General features: G+C 34.3%; 2 protein-coding genes across 6 annotated transcripts in view; one reads left to right on the forward strand and one right to left on the reverse strand.

Annotated features, from left to right (window-relative positions):
• Positions 1–6,515: 6,515 nt before the first annotated feature.
• LOC138326026 (uncharacterized) lies at positions 6,516–16,026 on the reverse strand. Of its 3 annotated transcripts, XM_069272134.1 has the most exons (5): positions 15,728–16,026; positions 13,020–13,075; positions 12,694–12,828; positions 11,828–12,395; positions 6,516–10,730 (listed from the first exon to the last, which is right to left on the reverse strand). In XM_069272134.1, the coding sequence occupies exon 5, from the start codon at positions 10,401–10,403 to the stop codon at positions 9,354–9,356; it is 1,050 nt and encodes a 349-aa protein (XP_069128235.1). In that variant the 5' UTR covers positions 10,404–10,730; positions 11,828–12,395; positions 12,694–12,828; positions 13,020–13,075; positions 15,728–16,026; the 3' UTR covers positions 6,516–9,353. The 3 variants fall into 3 exon arrangements, with proteins under 3 accessions (XP_069128235.1, XP_069128233.1, XP_069128232.1); XM_069272132.1 differs by lacking the exon at positions 15,728–16,026 and having other exon boundaries at positions 13,020–13,393; XM_069272131.1 differs by lacking the exon at positions 15,728–16,026 and having other exon boundaries at positions 12,694–13,393.
• Positions 13,313–20,197, forward strand: part of LOC138326023 (uncharacterized) — a 56,293-nt gene continuing 49,408 nt past the window's right edge. For 2 of the 3 annotated variants that reach the window (XM_069272121.1, XM_069272122.1), the window contains exon 1: positions 13,314–13,420. In XM_069272121.1, the coding sequence (XP_069128222.1) occupies positions 13,415–13,420 (6 nt within the window). In that variant the 5' untranslated portion in view covers positions 13,314–13,414. Of the gene's footprint in view, positions 13,421–20,197 lie in introns of all 3 variants that reach the window. The other variant, XM_069272123.1, reaches the window with a different exon arrangement.

Raw genomic sequence — 20,197 nt, forward strand, 5'->3', positions numbered from 1 at the left:
TTACTGTGTTGTGATAGTGTATTCATTATCTGACACCTAATGTATCTATCACTAAATGGCTACTGTGTTGTGATAGTGTATTCATTATCTGACACCTAATGTATCTATCACTAAATGGCTACTGTGTTGTGATAGTGTATTCATTATCTGACACCTAATGTATCTATCACTAAATGGTTACTGTGTTGTGATAGTGTATTCATTATCTGACACCTAATGTATCTATCACTAAATGGCTACTGTGTTGTGATAGTGTATTCATTATCTGTCACCTAATGTATCTATCACTAAATGGCTACTGTTGTGATAGTGTATTCATTATCTGACACCTAATGTATCTATCACTAAATGGCTACTGTGTTGTGATAGTGTATTCATTATCTGACACCTAATGTATCTATCACTAAATGGTTACTGTGTTGTGATAGTGTATTCATTATCTGACACCTAATGTATCTATCACTAAATGGCTACTGTGTTGTGATAGTGTATTCATTATCTGTCACCTAATGTATCTATCACTAAATGGCTACTGTGTTGTGATAGTGTATTCATTATCTGACACCTAATGTATCTATCACTAAATGGCTACTGTGTTGTGATAGTGTATTCATTATCTGACACCTAATGTATCTATCACTAAATGGCTACTGTGTTGTGATAGTGTATTCATTATCTGGCACCTAATGTATCTATCACTAAATGGTTACTGTGTTGTGATAGTGTATTCATTATCTGTCACCTAATGTATCTATCACTAAATGGCTACTGTGTTGTGATAGTGTATTCATTATCTGACACCTAATGTATCTATCACTAAATGGCTACTGTGTTGTGATAGTGTATTCATTATCTGACACCTAATGTATCTATCACTAAATGGCTACTGTGTTGTGATAGTGTATTCATTATCTGTCACCTAATGTATCTATCACTAAATGGCTACTGTGTTGTGATAGTGTATTCATTATCTGACACCTAATGTATCTATCACTAAATGGCTACTGTGTTGTGATAGTGTATTCATTATCTGTCACCTACTGTATCTATCACTAAATGGTTACTGTGTTGTGATAGTGTATTCATTATCTGACACCTAATGTATCTATCACTAAATGGCTACTGTGTTGTGATAGTGTATTCATTATCTGTCACCTAATGTATCTATCACTAAATGGCTACTGTGTTGTGATAGTGTATTCATTATCTGTCACCTAATGTATCTATCACTAAATGGTTACTGTGTTGTGATAGTGTATTCATTATCTGTCACCTAATGTATCTATCATTAAATGGTTACTGTGTTGTGATAGTGTATTCATTATCTGACACCTAATGTATCTATCACTAAATGGCTACTGTGTTGTGATAGTGTATTCATTATCTGTCACCTAATGTATCTATCACTAAATGGCTACTGTGTTGTGATAGTGTATTCATTATCTGTCACCTAATGTATCTATCACTAAATGGCTACTGTGTTGTGATAGTGTATTCATTATCTGACACCTAATGTATCTATCACTAAATGGCTACTGTGTTGTGATAGTGTATTCATTATCTGACACCTAATGTATCTATCACTAAATGGCTACTGTGTTGTGATAGTGTATTCATTATCTGACACCTAATGTATCTATCACTAAATGGTTACTGTGTTGTGATAGTGTATTCATTATCTGTCACCTAATGTATCTATCACTAAATGGCTACTGTGTTGTGATAGTGTATTCATTATCTGACACCTAATGTATCTATCACTAAATGGCTACTGTGTTGTGATAGTGTATTCATTATCTGACACCTAATGTATCTATCACTAAATGGCTACTGTGTTGTGATAGTGTATTCATTATCTGACACCTACTGTATCTATCACTAAATGGTTACTGTGTTGTGATAGTGTATTCATTATCTGACACCTAATGTATCTATCACTAAATGGCTACTGTGTTGTGATAGTGTATTCATTATCTGACACCTAATGTATCTATCACTAAATGGTTACTGTGTTGTGATAGTGTATTCATTATCTGACACCTAATGTATCTATCACTAAATGGTTACTGTGTTGTGATAGTGTATTCATTATCTGACACCTAATGTATCTATCACTAAATGGCTACTGTGTTGTGATAGTGTATTCATTATCTGACACCTAATGTATCTATCACTAAATGGTTACTGTGTTGTGATAGTGTATTCATTATCTGACACCTAATGTATCTATCACTAAATGGTTACTGTGTTGTGATAGTGTATTCATTATCTGACACCTAATGTATCTATCACTAAATGGTTACTGTGTTGTGATAGTGTATTCATTATCTGACACCTAATGTATCTATCACTAAATGGTTACTGTGTTGTGATAGTGTATTCATTATCTGACACCTAATGTATCTATCACTAAATGGTTACTGTGTTGTGATAGTGTATTCATTATCTGACACCTAATGTATCTATCACTAAATGGTTACTGTGTTGTGATAGTGTATTCATTATCTGTCACCTAATGTATCTATCACTAAATGGCTACTGTGTTGTGATAGTGTATTCATTATCTGACACCTAATGTATCTATCACTAAATGGCTACTGTGTTGTGATAGTGTATTCATTATCTGACACCTAATGTATCTATCACTAAATGGTTACTGTGTTGTGATAGTGTATTCATTATCTGACACCTAATGTATCTATCACTAAATGGTTACTGTGTTGTGATAGTGTATTCATTATCTGACACCTAATGTATCTATCACTAAATGGCTACTGTGTTGTGATAGTGTATTCATTATCTGTCACCTAATGTATCTATCACTAAATGGCTACTGTGTTGTGATAGTGTATTCATTATCTGACACCTAATGTATCTATCACTAAATGGCTACTGTGTTGTGATAGTGTATTCATTATCTGACACCTAATGTATCTATCACTAAATGGCTACTGTGTTGTGATAGTGTATTCATTATCTGGCACCTAATGTATCTATCACTAAATGGTTACTGTGTTGTGATAGTGTATTCATTATCTGACACCTAATGTATCTATCACTAAATGGCTACTGTGTTGTGATAGTGTATTCATTATCTGACACCTAATGTATCTATCACTAAATGGCTACTGTGTTGTGATAGTGTATTCATTATCTGACACCTAATGTATCTATCACTAAATGGCTACTGTGTTGTGATAGTGTATTCATTATCTGTCACCTAATGTATCTATCACTAAATGGCTACTGTGTTGTGATAGTGTATTCATTATCTGACACCTAATGTGTATCTATCACTAAATGGTTACTGTGTTGTGATAGTGTATTCATTATCTGTCACCTAATGTATCTATCACTAAATGGCTACTGTGTTGTGATAGTGTATTCATTATCTGTCACCTAATGTATCTATCACTAAATGGCTACTGTGTTGTGATAGTGTATTCATTATCTGACACCTACTGTATCTATCACTAAATGGCTACTGTGTTGTGATAGTGTATTCATTATCTGTCACCTAATGTATCTATCACTAAATGGCTACTGTGTTGTGATAGTGTATTCATTATCTGACACCTAATGTATCTATCACTAAATGGCTACTGTGTTGTGATAGTGTATTCATTATCTGACACCTAATGTATCTATCACTAAATGGCTACTGTGTTGTGATAGTGTATTCATTATCTGACACCTAATGTATCTATCACTAAATGGCTACTGTGTTGTGATAGTGTATTCATTATCTGACACCTACTGTATCTATCACTAAATGGTTACTGTGTTGTGATAGTGTATTCATTATCTGACACCTAATGTATCTATCACTAAATGGCTACTGTGTTGTGATAGTGTATTCATTATCTGTCACCTAATGTATCTATCACTAAATGGCTACTGTGTTGTGATAGTGTATTCATTATCTGACACCTAATGTATCTATCACTAAATGGTTACTGTGTTGTGATAGTGTATTCATTATCTGTCACCTAATGTATCTATCACTAAATGGTTACTGTGTTGTGATAGTGTATTCATTATCTGACACCTAATGTATCTATCACTAAATGGCTACTGTGTTGTGATAGTGTATTCATTATCTGACACCTAATGTATCTATTACTAAATGGTTACTGTGTTGTGATAGTGTATTCATTATCTGACACCTAATGTATCTATCACTAAATGGTTACTGTGTTGTGATAGTGTATTCATTATCTGTCACCTAATGTATCTATCACTAAATGGCTACTGTGTTGTGATAGTGTATTCATTATCTGACACCTAATGTATCTATCACTAAATGGCTACTGTGTTGTGATAGTGTATTCATTATCTGTCACCTAATGTATCTATCACTAAATGGCTACTGTGTTGTGATAGTGTATTCATTATCTGACACCTACTGTATCTATCACTAAATGGCTACTGTGTTGTGATAGTGTATTCATTATCTGTCACCTACTGTATCTATCACTAAATGGCTACTGTGTTGTGATAGTGTATTCATTATCTGACACCTAATGTATCTATCACTAAATGGTTACTGTGTTGTGATAGTGTATTCATTATCTGACACCTAATGTATCTATCACTAAATGGTTACTGTGTTGTGATAGTGTATTCATTATCTGACACCTAATGTATCTATCACTAAATGGTTACTGTGTTGTGATAGTGTATTCATTATCTGACACCTAATGTATCTATCACTAAATGGCTACTGTGTTGTGATAGTGTATTCATTATCTGACACCTAATGTATCTATCACTAAATGGTTACTGTGTTGTGATAGTGTATTCATTATCTGACACCTAATGTATCTATCACTAAATGGTTACTGTGTTGTGATAGTGTATTCATTATCTGACACCTAATGTATCTATCACTAAATGGTTACTGTGTTGTGATAGTGTATTCATTATCTGTCACCTAATGTATCTATCACTAAATGGTTACTGTGTTGTGATAGTGTATTCATTATCTGACACCTAATGTATCTATCACTAAATGGCTACTGTGTTGTAATAGTGTATTCATTATCTGGCACCTAATGTATCTATCACTAAATGGTTACTGTGTTGTGATAGTGTATTCAACAATCAAAATTGTCGAAATATCTGGCTAATCTTTTTGTAGTTTTATGTAAAAACAACCCCATAAATTACTTATTAAAAGGGAAATTATGATCCAAAGTCAAAATCGATTAAACGAGGAATAGTTTAAACGGAAATGTACCTATACTGAAACAATGGACATTATTCAAGCGCTCCGGAAGGAAGCTTTTCTATCTCCACGCTGCACACCATACACCATCCGGTCTAGTAAAAGACAAGTCCCAAACCTTGTTAAACCAAACTATCCATAGGAAGCATAACAGACCTTATAAAATCTTAAATTTAGGGATTTACGATGCTTTCCTGTGGAGACTTTTACGTTATTGACTAAGATACACGATAGGAGACTTAAAGGCTGTATGTGGCTTTGGTTGTAACCCATTAAAAGAATAAGGTATCTAAGAGATAGAATGGATTATGTAATGTAATATAAATTCAACTTGAGGACAATCGGAGGTAAAACCGTACCAACCTAGTTTATGATCGACATCACATGACAGTTTATCTTGTACTTTGGTACCATCAGTATACACCAAGTTATATAGTTTGGTATATGTTAGTTCGCGAAGATGGCAGCTCTCCTTCGAATGTAGCAACGTAAAAAGACGTAGATATTTGTAATAGTTTTGATAATGCGTCCTAGTTATATGTGCCGTATTGTTCATGACAATTAAGATAAGCTTTTAATATGTTATTCATCACCAAAAGTTACAAATATCTTGAAAATTACAGTACTTTCAATACATTGGTTTTAATTTTACAAATACAAATAAAAGCAGAAAATGATTTTTAGCAGTACTGCCAAAAATTATTACATGTACATCTATAGTAAAGCGACATGAGTACATATGGTCAGACCATGAGCCGCAAAATTGTGGTATACAATTCATTTCACATTTTTACAGTGTTATTGGTAATTGTAATGTGATTTATGCAGGAAAGTCTCTATCTAAACATACATATGGCATAAAAAACAACTATTTTACAGTACATAATTTCTAGTCGTAAATAACGTTTATGAGGCATCTGAAGCCATTTGAATGAATTCACGATTTAATTCATCAAACCTTATGCTTTTCAATAGATTAATAAAGAAAAAAACTTTACATACAAAAAATTTCGCCAATTACGGCGCATATAATATAGGAATATTGTATAATAAACCATGAGTATGATACATTGAAATACTGTTACCTATAAAAATGTCTTGTCGATATTTGATCAAAGCCATTATTTATTTATTGATTTATGAAAGATACAAAATGCACAATTGCACATCCTGATAGATGGCTGTGATAGCTGTGACTACACATTGTATGAATGTGGTGAGTAAAATGCCTTTGACGACTCTCTACTCCCTCGTGAAATACAACAAAACAGATCAAAAGGTACCGATACAAATGTAATAAAATCTTTATTTGGTTAAGAAACGTAAAATGAATTTCAATGTAGATTGTCATAGATTGCTGTGAACATGTAATATCTCAGTAAGGGATCAACATCTGACTCTCTGTTACACTTTGGTGGCCCTAAATCTGTACGGGATCAACAAGTATACTAGGTTTATCTGACTCTCTGTTACACTTTGGTGGCACTAAATCAGTAAGGGATCAACAAGTATACTAGGTTTATCTGACTCTCTGGTACACTTTGGTGGCCCTAAATCAGTAAGGGATCAACAAGTATACTAGGTTTATCTGACTCTCTTGTACACTTTGGTGGCCCTAAATCAGTAAGGGATCAACAAGTATACTAGGTTTATCTGACTCTCTGGTACACTTTGGTGGCCCTAAATCAGTAAGGGATCAACAAGTATACTAGGTTTATCTGACTCTCTGGTACATTTTGGTGGCCCTAAATCAGTACGGGATCAACAAGTATACTAGGTTTATCTGACTCTCTGGTACATTTTGGTGGCCCTAAATCAGTACGGGATCAACAAGTATACTAGATTTATCTGACTCTCTGGTACACTTTGGTGGCACTAAATCAGTAAGGGATCAACAAGTATACTAGGTTTATCTGACTCTCTGGTACATTTTGGTGGCCCTAAATCAGTACGGGATCAACAAGTATACTAGGTTTATCTGACTCTCTGGTACATTTTGGTGGCCCTAAATCAGTACGGGATCAACAAGTATACTAGATTTATCTGACTCTCTGGTACACTTTGGTGGCACTAAATCAGTACGGGATCAACAAGTATACTAGGTTTATCTGACTCTCTGGTACACTTTGGTGGCCCTAAATCAGTACGGGATCAACAAGTATACTAGATTTATCTGACTCTCTGGTCCATTTTGGTGGCCCTAAATCAGTACGGGATCAACAAGTATACTAGATTTATCTGACTCTCTGGTACACTTTGGTGGCACTAAATCAGTACGGGATCAACAAGTATACTAGGTTTATCTGACTCTCTGGTACACTTTGGTGGCACTAAATCAGTACGGGATCAACAAGTATACTAGATTTATCTGACTCTCTGGTACACTTTGGTGGCACTAAATCAGTACGGGATCAACAAGTATACTAGGTTTATCTGACTCTCTGGTACACTTTGGTGGCACTAAATCAGTACGGGATCAACAAGTATACTAGGTTTATCTGACTCTCTGGTACACTTTGGTGGCCCTAAATCAGTACGGGATCAACAAGTATACTAGGTTTATCTGACTCTCTGGTACACTTTGGTGGCCCTAAATCAGTACGGGATCTACAAGTATACTAGGTTTATCTGACTCTCTGGTACACTTTGGTGGCCCTAAATGACCTTAGCTGTCGATGGACTGAAAACACTAAAGCAAACAATGACACAGATTTCAGTCTTCTTTACATAGAACATTGCATTTAATGATAAATTTTATGTAAAACTATAACACGGAAAAGTGTTGGAAGGTAACAGATTGATGTCATCGTTGTTGTTGTATCTGACTCTATGCTTTTAAATGTAAATGGAAACACTTTTCATATTTCGAATTCGCAATTCATAACAATAAGTTTACACATCAATTAGTAAAACTGAAGTAAGTACCACAGGAATATACACTGCATAATTAAACAATTTGAGCAGCGTTAACATCTGTTGATTCAATGTCATTATGTTGTTTTGAACAAATGGGGAAAGGGGGTAGCTTTACTATCAATGTTATAAGACAGTCTGGTGTTTTTTTTATGGACATTTCATGTTGGCGCTTTGGCTTCTTGTTATGGTCTTTGATGCGTGTCAGAAGGTCACCATGATCATTTAATTTTCTGGACCTCATCAAGTACTGTTTATATGTTCACAACAGGGCCTAGTTTCATAAATATCCCTGAACTTTCCATAGAAAAACATTACAAAAGTTATTAAGAGCTCTTTAGATGTTAACCTTACTTTTGAAATGATATTCTGTAAACAACTTTAAGGTAAGGGATTCCTTTAAGTTAAAGAATGTTTATGAAACTTGGCCAATAAAAATAAATATGCATCTGATTAAATGACAAAGATATCCGTGACTTTTACGTCGTCGCTAAAATACATCATATATATTACCTAAACTCTTCCACTATTGATATACATAAACATGTAAGAATAATGCACCATGTTGCTTTTCCACAAACTATTATTTTATAAATACATGTACAAGACTAGATTTCTTTATGGCAGCTGTAGTTAATTGCACTTTTTGGCGTTTCAGCACTTCGAGTATGTCACAGACGCGGATATATCATGGCTCTATGTCACACACGCGGAGATATCATGGCTCTATGTCACACACGCGGAGATATCATGGCTCTATGTCACAGACGCAGAGATATCATGGCTCTATGTCACACACGCGGAGATATCATGGCTCTATGTCACACACGCGGAGATATCATGGCTCTATGTCACAGACGCAGAAATATCATGGCTCTATGTCACAGACGCAGAGATATCATGGCTCTATGTCACACACGCGGAGATATCATGGCTCTATGTCACAGACGCAGAGATATCATGGCTCTATGTCACACACGCGGAGATATCATGGCTCTATGTCACACACGCGGAGATATCATGGCTCTATGTCACACACGCGGAGATATCATGGCTCTATGTCACAGACGCAGAGATATCATGGCTCTATGTCACACACGCGGAGATATCATGGCTCTATGTCACAGACGCAGAGACATCATGGCTCTATGTCACACACGCGGAGATATCATGGCTCTGTTGCTCCATTGTCAAACTCATCAGTCCAGAAACGCTACCTTTTGGCCCACAATACATTGTCTGGCCAGAACGATGACCGCCCAAGGTCTAGCACCTCTCGTAAGTTGTAATCTAGATATGGGAGAAGCCCATTCGTCACTAAAAACTTGATGATTTTGTCTCCACTGGGTTTACCTTTGTGAAGCATCCACTCCATTAATATAAACTTAACGTTCACTTTACTGAAAAACTCCTTACTTTGTTCTAAAGCCTTCTGCTCGTGACCTTCGATGTCCATTTTGATGTAGACTTCCCCCGAGTTAATCACCTCCAGTAGATCGTCCATGACAATACTGTGTGCTATGGTGTCGTTCAGTACGTTCTCGTTAGGATAACGAACATGGCTGCCGCCGATGTTGCTAGGCACTACATTGACATTCACTTTTTCACGCTTGTTTGACATTGCATTAAAAATCAGCGTCACATTTTCTGTCAAATTGCCGAGGGTTAGAGAGTGTTGGAGATTCCCCAGTGCCCTGATGAGAATATCTACAGCTACAACCTTTCGGCCAAGTTTAGCCACAGAAAGAGTGAAGACTCCCAAGTTACATCCCAGGTCAAGGAATTGCATGCCGGGATTGGCCTGGAGGATATCAACTGTCATGTTCACCAAGTCGGGCTCCCATGTCCCGAAGTCCCGGATGTAGGATGATATCATTCGGTCCTCGACGGGATCAAATATACAGATAGGGGTTTCCCCTTTGTTCGTTTTTAAGGGCACGCAGTGTTTTGGGTCATTTGTCGAGTCTCCTCGGAAAATCTTACAGTGATTTTTTCTCCGTCTGTTCGATTTCCATGTGTAAAGATTCTGAACTGTAACTCCATCGTTTGGCTCCAGGAATTGAGTCTCCACTTTGTATTCTATCCTCGTGACGTCAATGAAATCTCGTTCCTTTTGTTCCTTTTTAGATTTTAGAGGTTTTGGTTTGTATTTCCTCCTAGACACAGACAAACGAGATATGAATACAGTGGCGACCAAAGTCAGAACCACAATGACATAGATCACAGTTCTACATCGGAGTCGCGACGGGTTAAGGTCGACCATCGCATGCTCACTATTAGCATTTGATGCGTCGGCCTTTTATCCAAGACTTACTGAACTGAGCGTCGACTGTCAAAATCACGTTCGCAGGATTCTGTGTCAACCGTCTATTTCTTGATATCGCTGTATTTTGTGTCGGTCTTCTACGTCGACCGTATTACCTGCGGTCTCTTCTTTGTGTCGACAACTGTTCGTCTTTCGTAGGTCTCTACAACCTCAGGCTTTCTGGTTTGTGTTTCGACCGTAATACAGGTACAGGTGTGACCGTAGGCTGTTGAAATCTGCGCCTGCTTTCTCTTTACGCTGATTGTGTATCTATGTGTTAGTCGTCTGTAAAAGATTTAACTCTAATGAAGTTTGTACAGCCTAAATTTGACATTAAGTTATGTGACACGTACACGTATGTTAATTAATGTTAATTATGATAAACGATATACACACTATCTTTGGCGTGAACGTATAAGTTAGTTCAGACTCATTATAACAGTATAAATATGATTGTGTGATTGAACTATATCTTATTGCTACTGAATGTATTTGTAATTTCCGAAAAAAAATCTCGATTGAATAACAAATTAATTTCAAGAATTTGTAGGAATCAAATTATGAATGGCTTATAATATAATCAATGTTGAGAGAGAAATACTCAAATATCAATATCTTATATTTAGACGATTACTTTAACAGACTATAAGTGCAGAAATGTAAAATCAATGCCTTTATATAAATGTGTAATGTTGCATGATCATAACAAACCCGAATACATATGTACCTGATATGGTTCTATGCACAAAGTTAAATAAGTTTTTCAGCTTAAAATTGAAATCATGTTTGATCCAAGCTTATAAAAAATATAGAACTAGAAACAAAATATTTTGTGTAGATCGAGGAAACACCATTATTAGACGCCCTTATACCAATGTTGGTGTTTAGATAAGTCTAACTGTCAATATAAATGTGTCAATAATACACAGAATCAGTTGCCCTCAAAGTGCCTCATACAGGTATACATGTGATTGCGGCGACCAGTTTAACCGTGTTTGAATTGCTTCCCTTTCGTCTACTGACAGATTATTTCTCAAACATGTCCTGTCTATCCCAGATATGTTTCCCATCCAACGAATTAAACAGTAATATTATATACATGTACGACAAATGCTTCATGTAACAGCTCGAGACAATACTACAGGTGTAGTCCGCCTAAGTGAGACTCGTTAGTATATATAGGGGTCACGTAAGTTCACGACCCGACGAGGAGGGTATACAAGCAGACATATCCAACATTTATCTGTGAACCATAGAATGTGCAGAAATCGCAAACCTAAATACATTAATACATTATGTACAGTGATTCTGTCCCCTTGTGAGAAGTGATTATGCATGATGTTATGTACGTAAATAATATATGTAAATACAATTTTACGTACCCTGCATGCTTCCTAACTTCGTACACGTGGCGATACTCCCCAATGTAAACACGGTATCACTTGATATGTCCCCGCTAGCTGTCCAGTCCTCGTCATGTCTTGACCAGTGGGCAGTGTCCCCGGGACGAAATAGGGCGGTGACAGGCAGAACTATGGGCGGCTGACATAACAATACTATCACACGGCAGCTTTAAGCTACGCATATTTAAAGTCTACCTGTGGAGGGGCCCTACCGGGGGTATTTTACGGATAATTATATATAATTATCGCATACGATTTATCACAGCCATGTAGTAATACATCGATGTATTGATGTAAAATTCGTGCAAGATGTGTTATATTAATGAATAACAATTAAAAAGATAAAATGACAATATTAATCGAAATAAAGTAACTTAATTTGTATGTTGATAAAGGGAAACATAACGCACTTTAATCACATTCCATAAAGCGCACATATGAGGATAGGCATAGGGAATGTTACGTTTATTGCATTGCATATTTTTCACGTTGTGTTTTGAAAATAGTCAGTGTTGTTATTTTGTTGTTTACATAACGTAAGTTCTCCCTGAAATAACAAAATAAATGAGTAAATAATATACAATAGAATCTGGAATAGTTTTACCTACAAGTAAGATTCATTATATGTATGCATGCTTCTTTATTTGTTAAGAATTAGCGACGTACCGACAAAATAGGGAATTAAGGGGCTAAACTTTTATCTATAAAATGTAAACTATTTTTCATTATAAATGTTTTTAAGAATACACAATTAATATATCAGATTGAATAGATTTTGGTCGATGTGATGATTCACAACGAATTTAATATTTCAACAAATACAAGCAATAGAAACAAATAATTACAGTCGGTCATATCCTTGGCTGACGTGATTTTGATGATCTGTGATGCAGATGCGTAGTTCCAAATGCTCTTTAGCTAGCGCGCTTCATGGAATTTGCCTTGGTCCAGTTGGCATTCATATTGGCTATGAATGCCAACTGAAAGACGTTCAAGTATAATGAAATGCAAGATATATGTATTTTATAAATAGTCATACATATATATATATAGTTTAAATGAAGGATTGTAGATAAAATTGTACAATGCAATATGGCTAATCATTCATTACTCTTACATTATATAAAATTGTAAACAAAAGCATCCAACAAACCGTGAACATTGAAAATACCTTTGTGAGTCCGGATCACACCGTGGTCAGGGAGAGCACTGTTATTAGTGTGTACTCTATAATTTGGAGGAAAATAAAAATGATAATAATAACAATAAGAATAACGGACAATTTAAGAACATATCAGGATTAGAAAAAACCAGAGTACCCGGAGAAATATCGTCGATTAAATAATTGGATTGAGGCAGATTTTAACATGTGAAAAGTTTTGTTATTTGTGAACTTTGACCCAGCTATCAGTCTTACGAGATAAACCATCATGTACTATGGTGTACCCGATCGAGAACAAGCTATAGATAGTCCAGCCATGTGATTACATACAGGTGATACAGTATAGAGTGACGTACTAGTCTTTGTTCTACACCTAAACACTCCTGTCTCACCAACTCACAGGGATGGAGGTAAGTCAACTCACTCATGTCTAGTCATACTGTTGTGGTTTCAATGATAATTCGTATATCCAGTTTTCAGAAATAATCTTTAACTTTTGTACAATTGCCCCTATCTGGTCGGCTCTGCTTACGTAACATGTATGATTTGATGTGACCTAAACATCAGTGGTAATTGTTATCAATAGTATTATCAAATATTATCATAGCGCTGTAATACAAAAGGTTCCGTAATGGACAATAACATTTAAACCTAGCTCAATATTACAGAACAATAAACAGTTTATCACCAGCAAACTGCTGCATCATTACAGTGTAGTTATTCATTCCCAACCAAATAAAAAAATAACATGTAAACTCCAGCGTCATCAGTTATCAAAAAATAACATGTAAACTCCAACGTCATTAGTTATCAAACAATAACATGTAAACTCCAACGTCATCAGTTATTAAACAATTGTATGTAAACTGCTGCATCATTAGTTATCAAACAATAACATGTAAACTCCAACGTCATTAGTTATCAATAACATGTAAACTCCAGCGTCATTAGTTATCAAAAAATAACATGTAAACTCCAACGTCATTAGTTATCAAACAATAACATGTAAACTCCAACGTCATTAGTTATCAAACAATAGTATGTAAACTGCTGCATCATTAGTTATCAAAAAATAACATGTAAACTCCAACGTCATTAGTTATCAAACAATAACATGTAAACTCCAACGTCATTAGTTATCAAACAATAGTATGTAAACTGCTGCATCATTAGTTATCAAAAAATAACATGTAAACTCCAACGTCATTAGTTATCAAACAATAACATGTAAACTCCGGCGTCATTAGTAATCAATAACATGTAAACTCCAGCGTTATTAGTTATCAAAAAATAACATGTAAACTCCAACGTCATTAGTTACCAAACCAAAACATGTAAACTCCAACGTCATTAGTTATCAAACAATAACATGTAAACTCCAACGTCATTAGTTATCAAACAATAACATGTAAACTCCAACGTCATCAGTTATCAAACAATAACATGTAAACTCCAACGTCATTAGTTATCAATAACATGTAAACTCCAACGTCATTAGTTATCAAACAATAACATGTAAACTCCAACGTCATTAGTTATCAAACAATAACATGTAAACTCCAACGTCATTAGTTATCAAACAATAACATGTAAACTCCAACGTCATTAGTTATCAAACAATAACATGTAAACTCCAACGTCATTCGTTATCAAACAATAGCATGTAAACTCCAACGTCATTAGTTATCAAACAATAACATGTAAACTCCAACGTCATTAGTTATCAAACAATAACATTAGTATGTAAACTCCAAGTCATTAGTTATCAAACAATAACATGTAAACTCCAACGTCATCAGTTATCAAACAATAACATGTAAACTACAACGTCATCAGTTAACAATAACATGTAAACTCCAATATCATTAGTTATCAAAAAATAACATGTAAACTCCAGCGTCATTAATTATCAAACAATAACATGTAAACTCCAATATCATTAGTTATCAAAAAATAACATGTAAACTCCAGCGTCATTAATTATCAAACAATAACATGTAAACTCCAACGTCATAAGTTATCAAACAATAACATGTAAACTCCAGCGCCATCAGTTATCAAACAATTGAATGTAAACTCCAACGTCATTAGTTATCAAACAATAACATGTAAACTACAACGTCATCAGTTAACAATAACATGTAAACTCCAATATCATTAGTTATCAATAACATGTAAACTCCAACGTCATTAGTTATCAAACAATAACATGTAAACTCCAATGTCATCATTTATCAATAACATGTAATCTCCAACGTCATTAGTTATCAAACAATAACATGTAAACTCCAACGTCATTAGTTATCAAAAAATAAAATGTTAACTCCAACATCATTAATAATGAAACAATAACATATATTTACACTTGCTAGGCTTGGTCACTATACGCTAATACTAGCCGATTTTGTTTACCATAACTGCATGGTAACATTGAACTTTGAACTTGCGTAAGGAAATGTTCTGTGCAACGTAAAAGGACTACTTTTTTAAAAAAGAAACACATGGCTTTGTTTACATTTTGACGCAACATTACGTGTATATTGTTGTTTTTCATAGAATTTTGGAAAAAAGTAAACAATATATACATGTTTTATATTTATATATGATTCAAACAATTTTTAAATTAACAATTGTATAAAGAAACGGAAAAATATCCCGACCGGGGCCACGTGCTTTCATTTTCGTTAAAAATGATGGGTGTCAAATGTAAACATTACCTCTGTGCCTATGTTCGTCCTACGATCGAGTCTTTGGGGTAGACGGGTGTGAGACCCTGTGATAGAGGTCAGTTATAAACATATCCTCTTGTCTTTGTTCTTTGAGTATTTAATCATGTGTATTATAAAACATGCACCGCTAATAATCCACGTGTTGACAGTTCCGCGTCACCACAAATACATTGTATCCATCGAACACAAGTGAATTTGTTTTATCTATCGATGGCAATATGGATCTAAGCGTAGATTATATAATCACATGGCTCCCAAGGATGTAAAACCGTCAAGTCAGACGACAATTCAAACACATTGAGCTAATTGAAAATCGGTATTCCACAACTTCGGCAAACTCCAGTGTGTAAGCGTGCGTCAGCTTCGCCTCGCTGCACAATAACGGTCACCGAGTTCACACATGTGGCCGTGTACAAATTCTTTATGTTATTACGCTATATATTAACTTTTAGCAAAATTGAATATTTATTTAAAGTTCTGATCTGATTAAATAAAATTATCTCTGAAATTTACTTTGTTTGTCATGTTTATTTTACACTAAAATATTGAACTTTTTTGTGGTCGCGGATGAATAATTCTACCTTACGTGAAGCGTCATCATTCGCTGTTCAATTGAGTAAGCTCCTCCCACTTTTGACCGACTTTTATTGAATAATTACGTCACTTTCAAATGACGATTTTATTGCATAAAATATAAATAAAAAGTCGTGTGAGTGTAAATATAGGGATTGGATTTCGTTTTTATGTTTAACCATGCTTGTATGGAGCAATTCCTCTAAGAATATATTCAATATGGGGCGCTAACGCGCCCCATAGAATATATTCTTAGAGGAATTGCTCCATACAAGCATGGTTAACATAAAAACGAAATCCAATCCCTATGTAAACTCCAACGTCATCAGTTATCAAACAATAACATGAAAACTCCAGCGCCATCAGTTATCAAACATTATCGCACCTCGGACAAAAATGTCCCCAAATGATTGGCGGAGAGCCGTCACGTGGTGACCCCCTATCAACTTATAGCAATTTGGCTTAATTTTATTATGGTGCAATATGGCGGCTCTCGCCCTTGCTTCAAAATTTAAACACATTATCTTCAACTAAATATACCACTTCATTACCGTAAAACTATATATTAATGGATAATTTTTGTGTAAAAATAACTTTAATTGTTTTAATACTTCAAATATTACATGAAATACATTTTTTAAATACGAGTTGCTTCCCCTACGCCAGTTTGAAAGTTGATGACGCGGCGAAAGTCAAACGTAACAATTCAAGCGTTTTCTAGACTGTGATTATAAACAAATGAAGGTGTTCGTACCTACAGATCAATCTTCACTCTACAATCAATTTATCGGCATTACTTTTCAGTGATTATCTCAGCGAAAATGCACAGATGATCAAGGAGATTGTGCTTAAAATGTTAGATGGATGTTTGTGTGTCACTCTTGTTTGTAATGCTTTCAATATACAGACGGTCTGGTGTCGTATTGAGGTAGGCCTACTGTAGGAATGTCGAAATTATTGTTGATTTATGAATGATTCATTATTCTTCTGCAGATTCCTTATACATTATATTTGAAAATTCTTAAAAGAAATACATTGATAAATATGTAGCCTAGGCCAATTATTTTAAAAGTGGCGATTGTTTATTATCATTCGTGCCAGGATGATTTAAGTTTGATTTCAGATTCTTGAACAAACAAATAGGAAACAAAGAATTAATAAAACAAATAAATGGTCCTCGATGCGATATATTCGTTATATAGTCAGTTACTGACCCCCTATAAAGGCATAGAGGGTCAGTAAGAAGTATAGGAGGCTCGGGCTACGCCCTCGCCCCCTATAAATCTTACTGACCCTCTATGCCTTTATAGGGGGTCAGTAACTGACTATATAGGCCTAAATAATAATAGAATGTAAACTACAACGTCATTCGTTATCTCAAAACAATAACATGTAAACTATAACGTCATCAGTTAACAATAACATGTAAACTCCAATATCATTAGTTATCAATAACATGTAAACTCCAACGTCATCAGTTATAAAAAAATTACATGTAAACACCAACGTCATTAGTTATCAAACAATAACATGTAAACTCCAACGTCATTAGTTATCAAACAATAACATGTAAACTCCAACGTCATTAGTTATCAAAAACTAACATGTAAACTCCAACATTATTAGTTATCAGACAATAACATGTAAACTCCAACGTCATTGGTTATCAAAAAATAACGTGTTAACTCCAACGTCATTAGTTATCAAAAACTAACATGTAAACTCCAACGTCATTAGTTATCAAACAATAACATGTAAACTCCAACGTCATTAGTTATCAAACAATAACATGTAAACTCCAACGTCATTAGTTATCAAACAATAACATGTAATCTCCAACGTCATTAGTTATCAAACAATAACATGTAAACTCCAACATCATTAGTTATCAAACAATAACATGTAAACTCCAACGCCATTAGTTATCAAACAATAACATGTAAACTCCAACGTCATTAGTTATCAAAAACTAACATGTAAACTCCAACGTCATTAGTTATCAAACAATAACATGTAAACTCCAACATTATTAGTTATCAAACAATAATATGTTAACTCCAACGTCATCAGTTATCAATAACATGTAAACTCCAGCGTCATTAGTTATCGAAAAATAACATGTAAACTCCAACATCATTAGTTATCAAACAATAACATGTAAACTCCAACGTCATTAGTTATCAAACAATAACATGTAAACTCAAACATCATTAGTTATAAAAAAACACCATGTAAACTCCAACGTCATTAGTTATCAAACAATAACATGTAAACTCCAACATCGGTAGTTATCAAACAATGACATGTAAACTCCAACGTCATCAGTTATCAATAACATGTAAACTCCAGCGTCATTAGTTATCAGAAAATAACATGTAAACTCCAACATCATTAGTTATCAAACAATAACATGTAAACTCCGACGTCATTAGTTATCAAACAATAACATGTAAACTCCAACGTCATCAGTTATTAAAAAAAATAACATGCAAACTCCAACATCATTATTTATCAAACCACAACATGTAAACTCCAACGTCATTAGTTATCAATAACATGTAAACTCAAACGTCATTAGTTATCAAACAATAACATGTAAACTCCAACGTCATTAGTTATCAAAAAAATAACATGTAAACTCCAACATCATTAGTTGTCAAACAATAACATGTAAACTCCAACGTCATTAGTTATCAAACAATAACATGTAAACTCCAACGTCATTAGTTAACAATAACATGTAAACTTCAACGTCATCAGTTATCAAAAAATAACATGTAAACTCCAACATCATCAGTTATCAACAACATTTAAACTCCAACGTCATCAGTTATCAAACAATTGTATGTTAACTCCAACATCGTTTGTTATCAAACAATAGTATGTAAACTCCAACGTCATTTGTTATCAATAACATGTAAACTCCAACGTCATTAGTTATCAAAAAATAACATGTAAACTCCAACATCATTAGTTATCAAACAATAACATGTAAACTCCAGCGTCATTAGTTATCAAACAATAACATGTAAACTCCAACGTCATCAGTTATTTAAAAAATAACATGCAAACTCCAACATCATTAGTTATCAAACCACAACATGTAAACTCCAACGTCATTAGTTATCAAACAATAACATGTAAACTACAACGTCATCAATTATCAAACAATAACATGTAAACCCCAACGTCATTAGTTATCAAACAATAACATGTAAACTCCAACGTCATTAGTTATCAAAAAATAACATGTAAACTCCAACATTATTAGTTATCAGACAATAACATGTAAACTCCAACATCATTAGTTATCAAACAATAACATGCAAACTCCAACGTCATTAGTTATCAAACAATAACATGTAAACTCCAACGTCATTGGTTATCAACAACATTTAAACTCCAACGTCATCAGTTATCAAACAATTGTATGTTAACTCCAACATCGTTTGTTATCAAACAATAGTATGTAAACTCCAACGTCATTTGTTATCAATAACATGTAAACTCCAGCGTCATTAGTTATCAAACAATAACATGTAAACTCCAGCGTCATTAGTTATCAAACAATAACATGTAAACTCCAACGTCATCAGTTATTTAAAAAATAACATGCAAACTCCAACATCATTAATTATCAAACAATAACATGTAAACTCCAATATCATTAGTTATCAAACAATAACATGTAAACTACAACGTCATCAATTATCAAACAATAACATGTAAACTCCAACGTCATTAGTTATCAAACAATAACATGTAAACTCCAACGTCATTAGTTATCAAAAAATAACATGTAAACTCCAACGTCATTAGTTATCAAACAATAACATGTAAACTCCAACATCATTAGTTATCAAACAATAACATGTAAACTCCAAC

Source organism: Argopecten irradians, chromosome 6 (assembly GCF_041381155.1).
Source record: "Argopecten irradians isolate NY chromosome 6, Ai_NY, whole genome shotgun sequence".
Lineage (NCBI taxonomy): Eukaryota > Metazoa > Mollusca > Bivalvia > Pectinida > Pectinidae > Argopecten > Argopecten irradians.

Bases quoted from the DNA above. Each gene is read 5' to 3' on its own strand.
- LOC138326026 (XM_069272134.1), bottom strand. From the start codon at position 10,403: ATGGTCGACCTTAACCCGTCGCGACTCCGATGTAGAACTGTGATCTAT.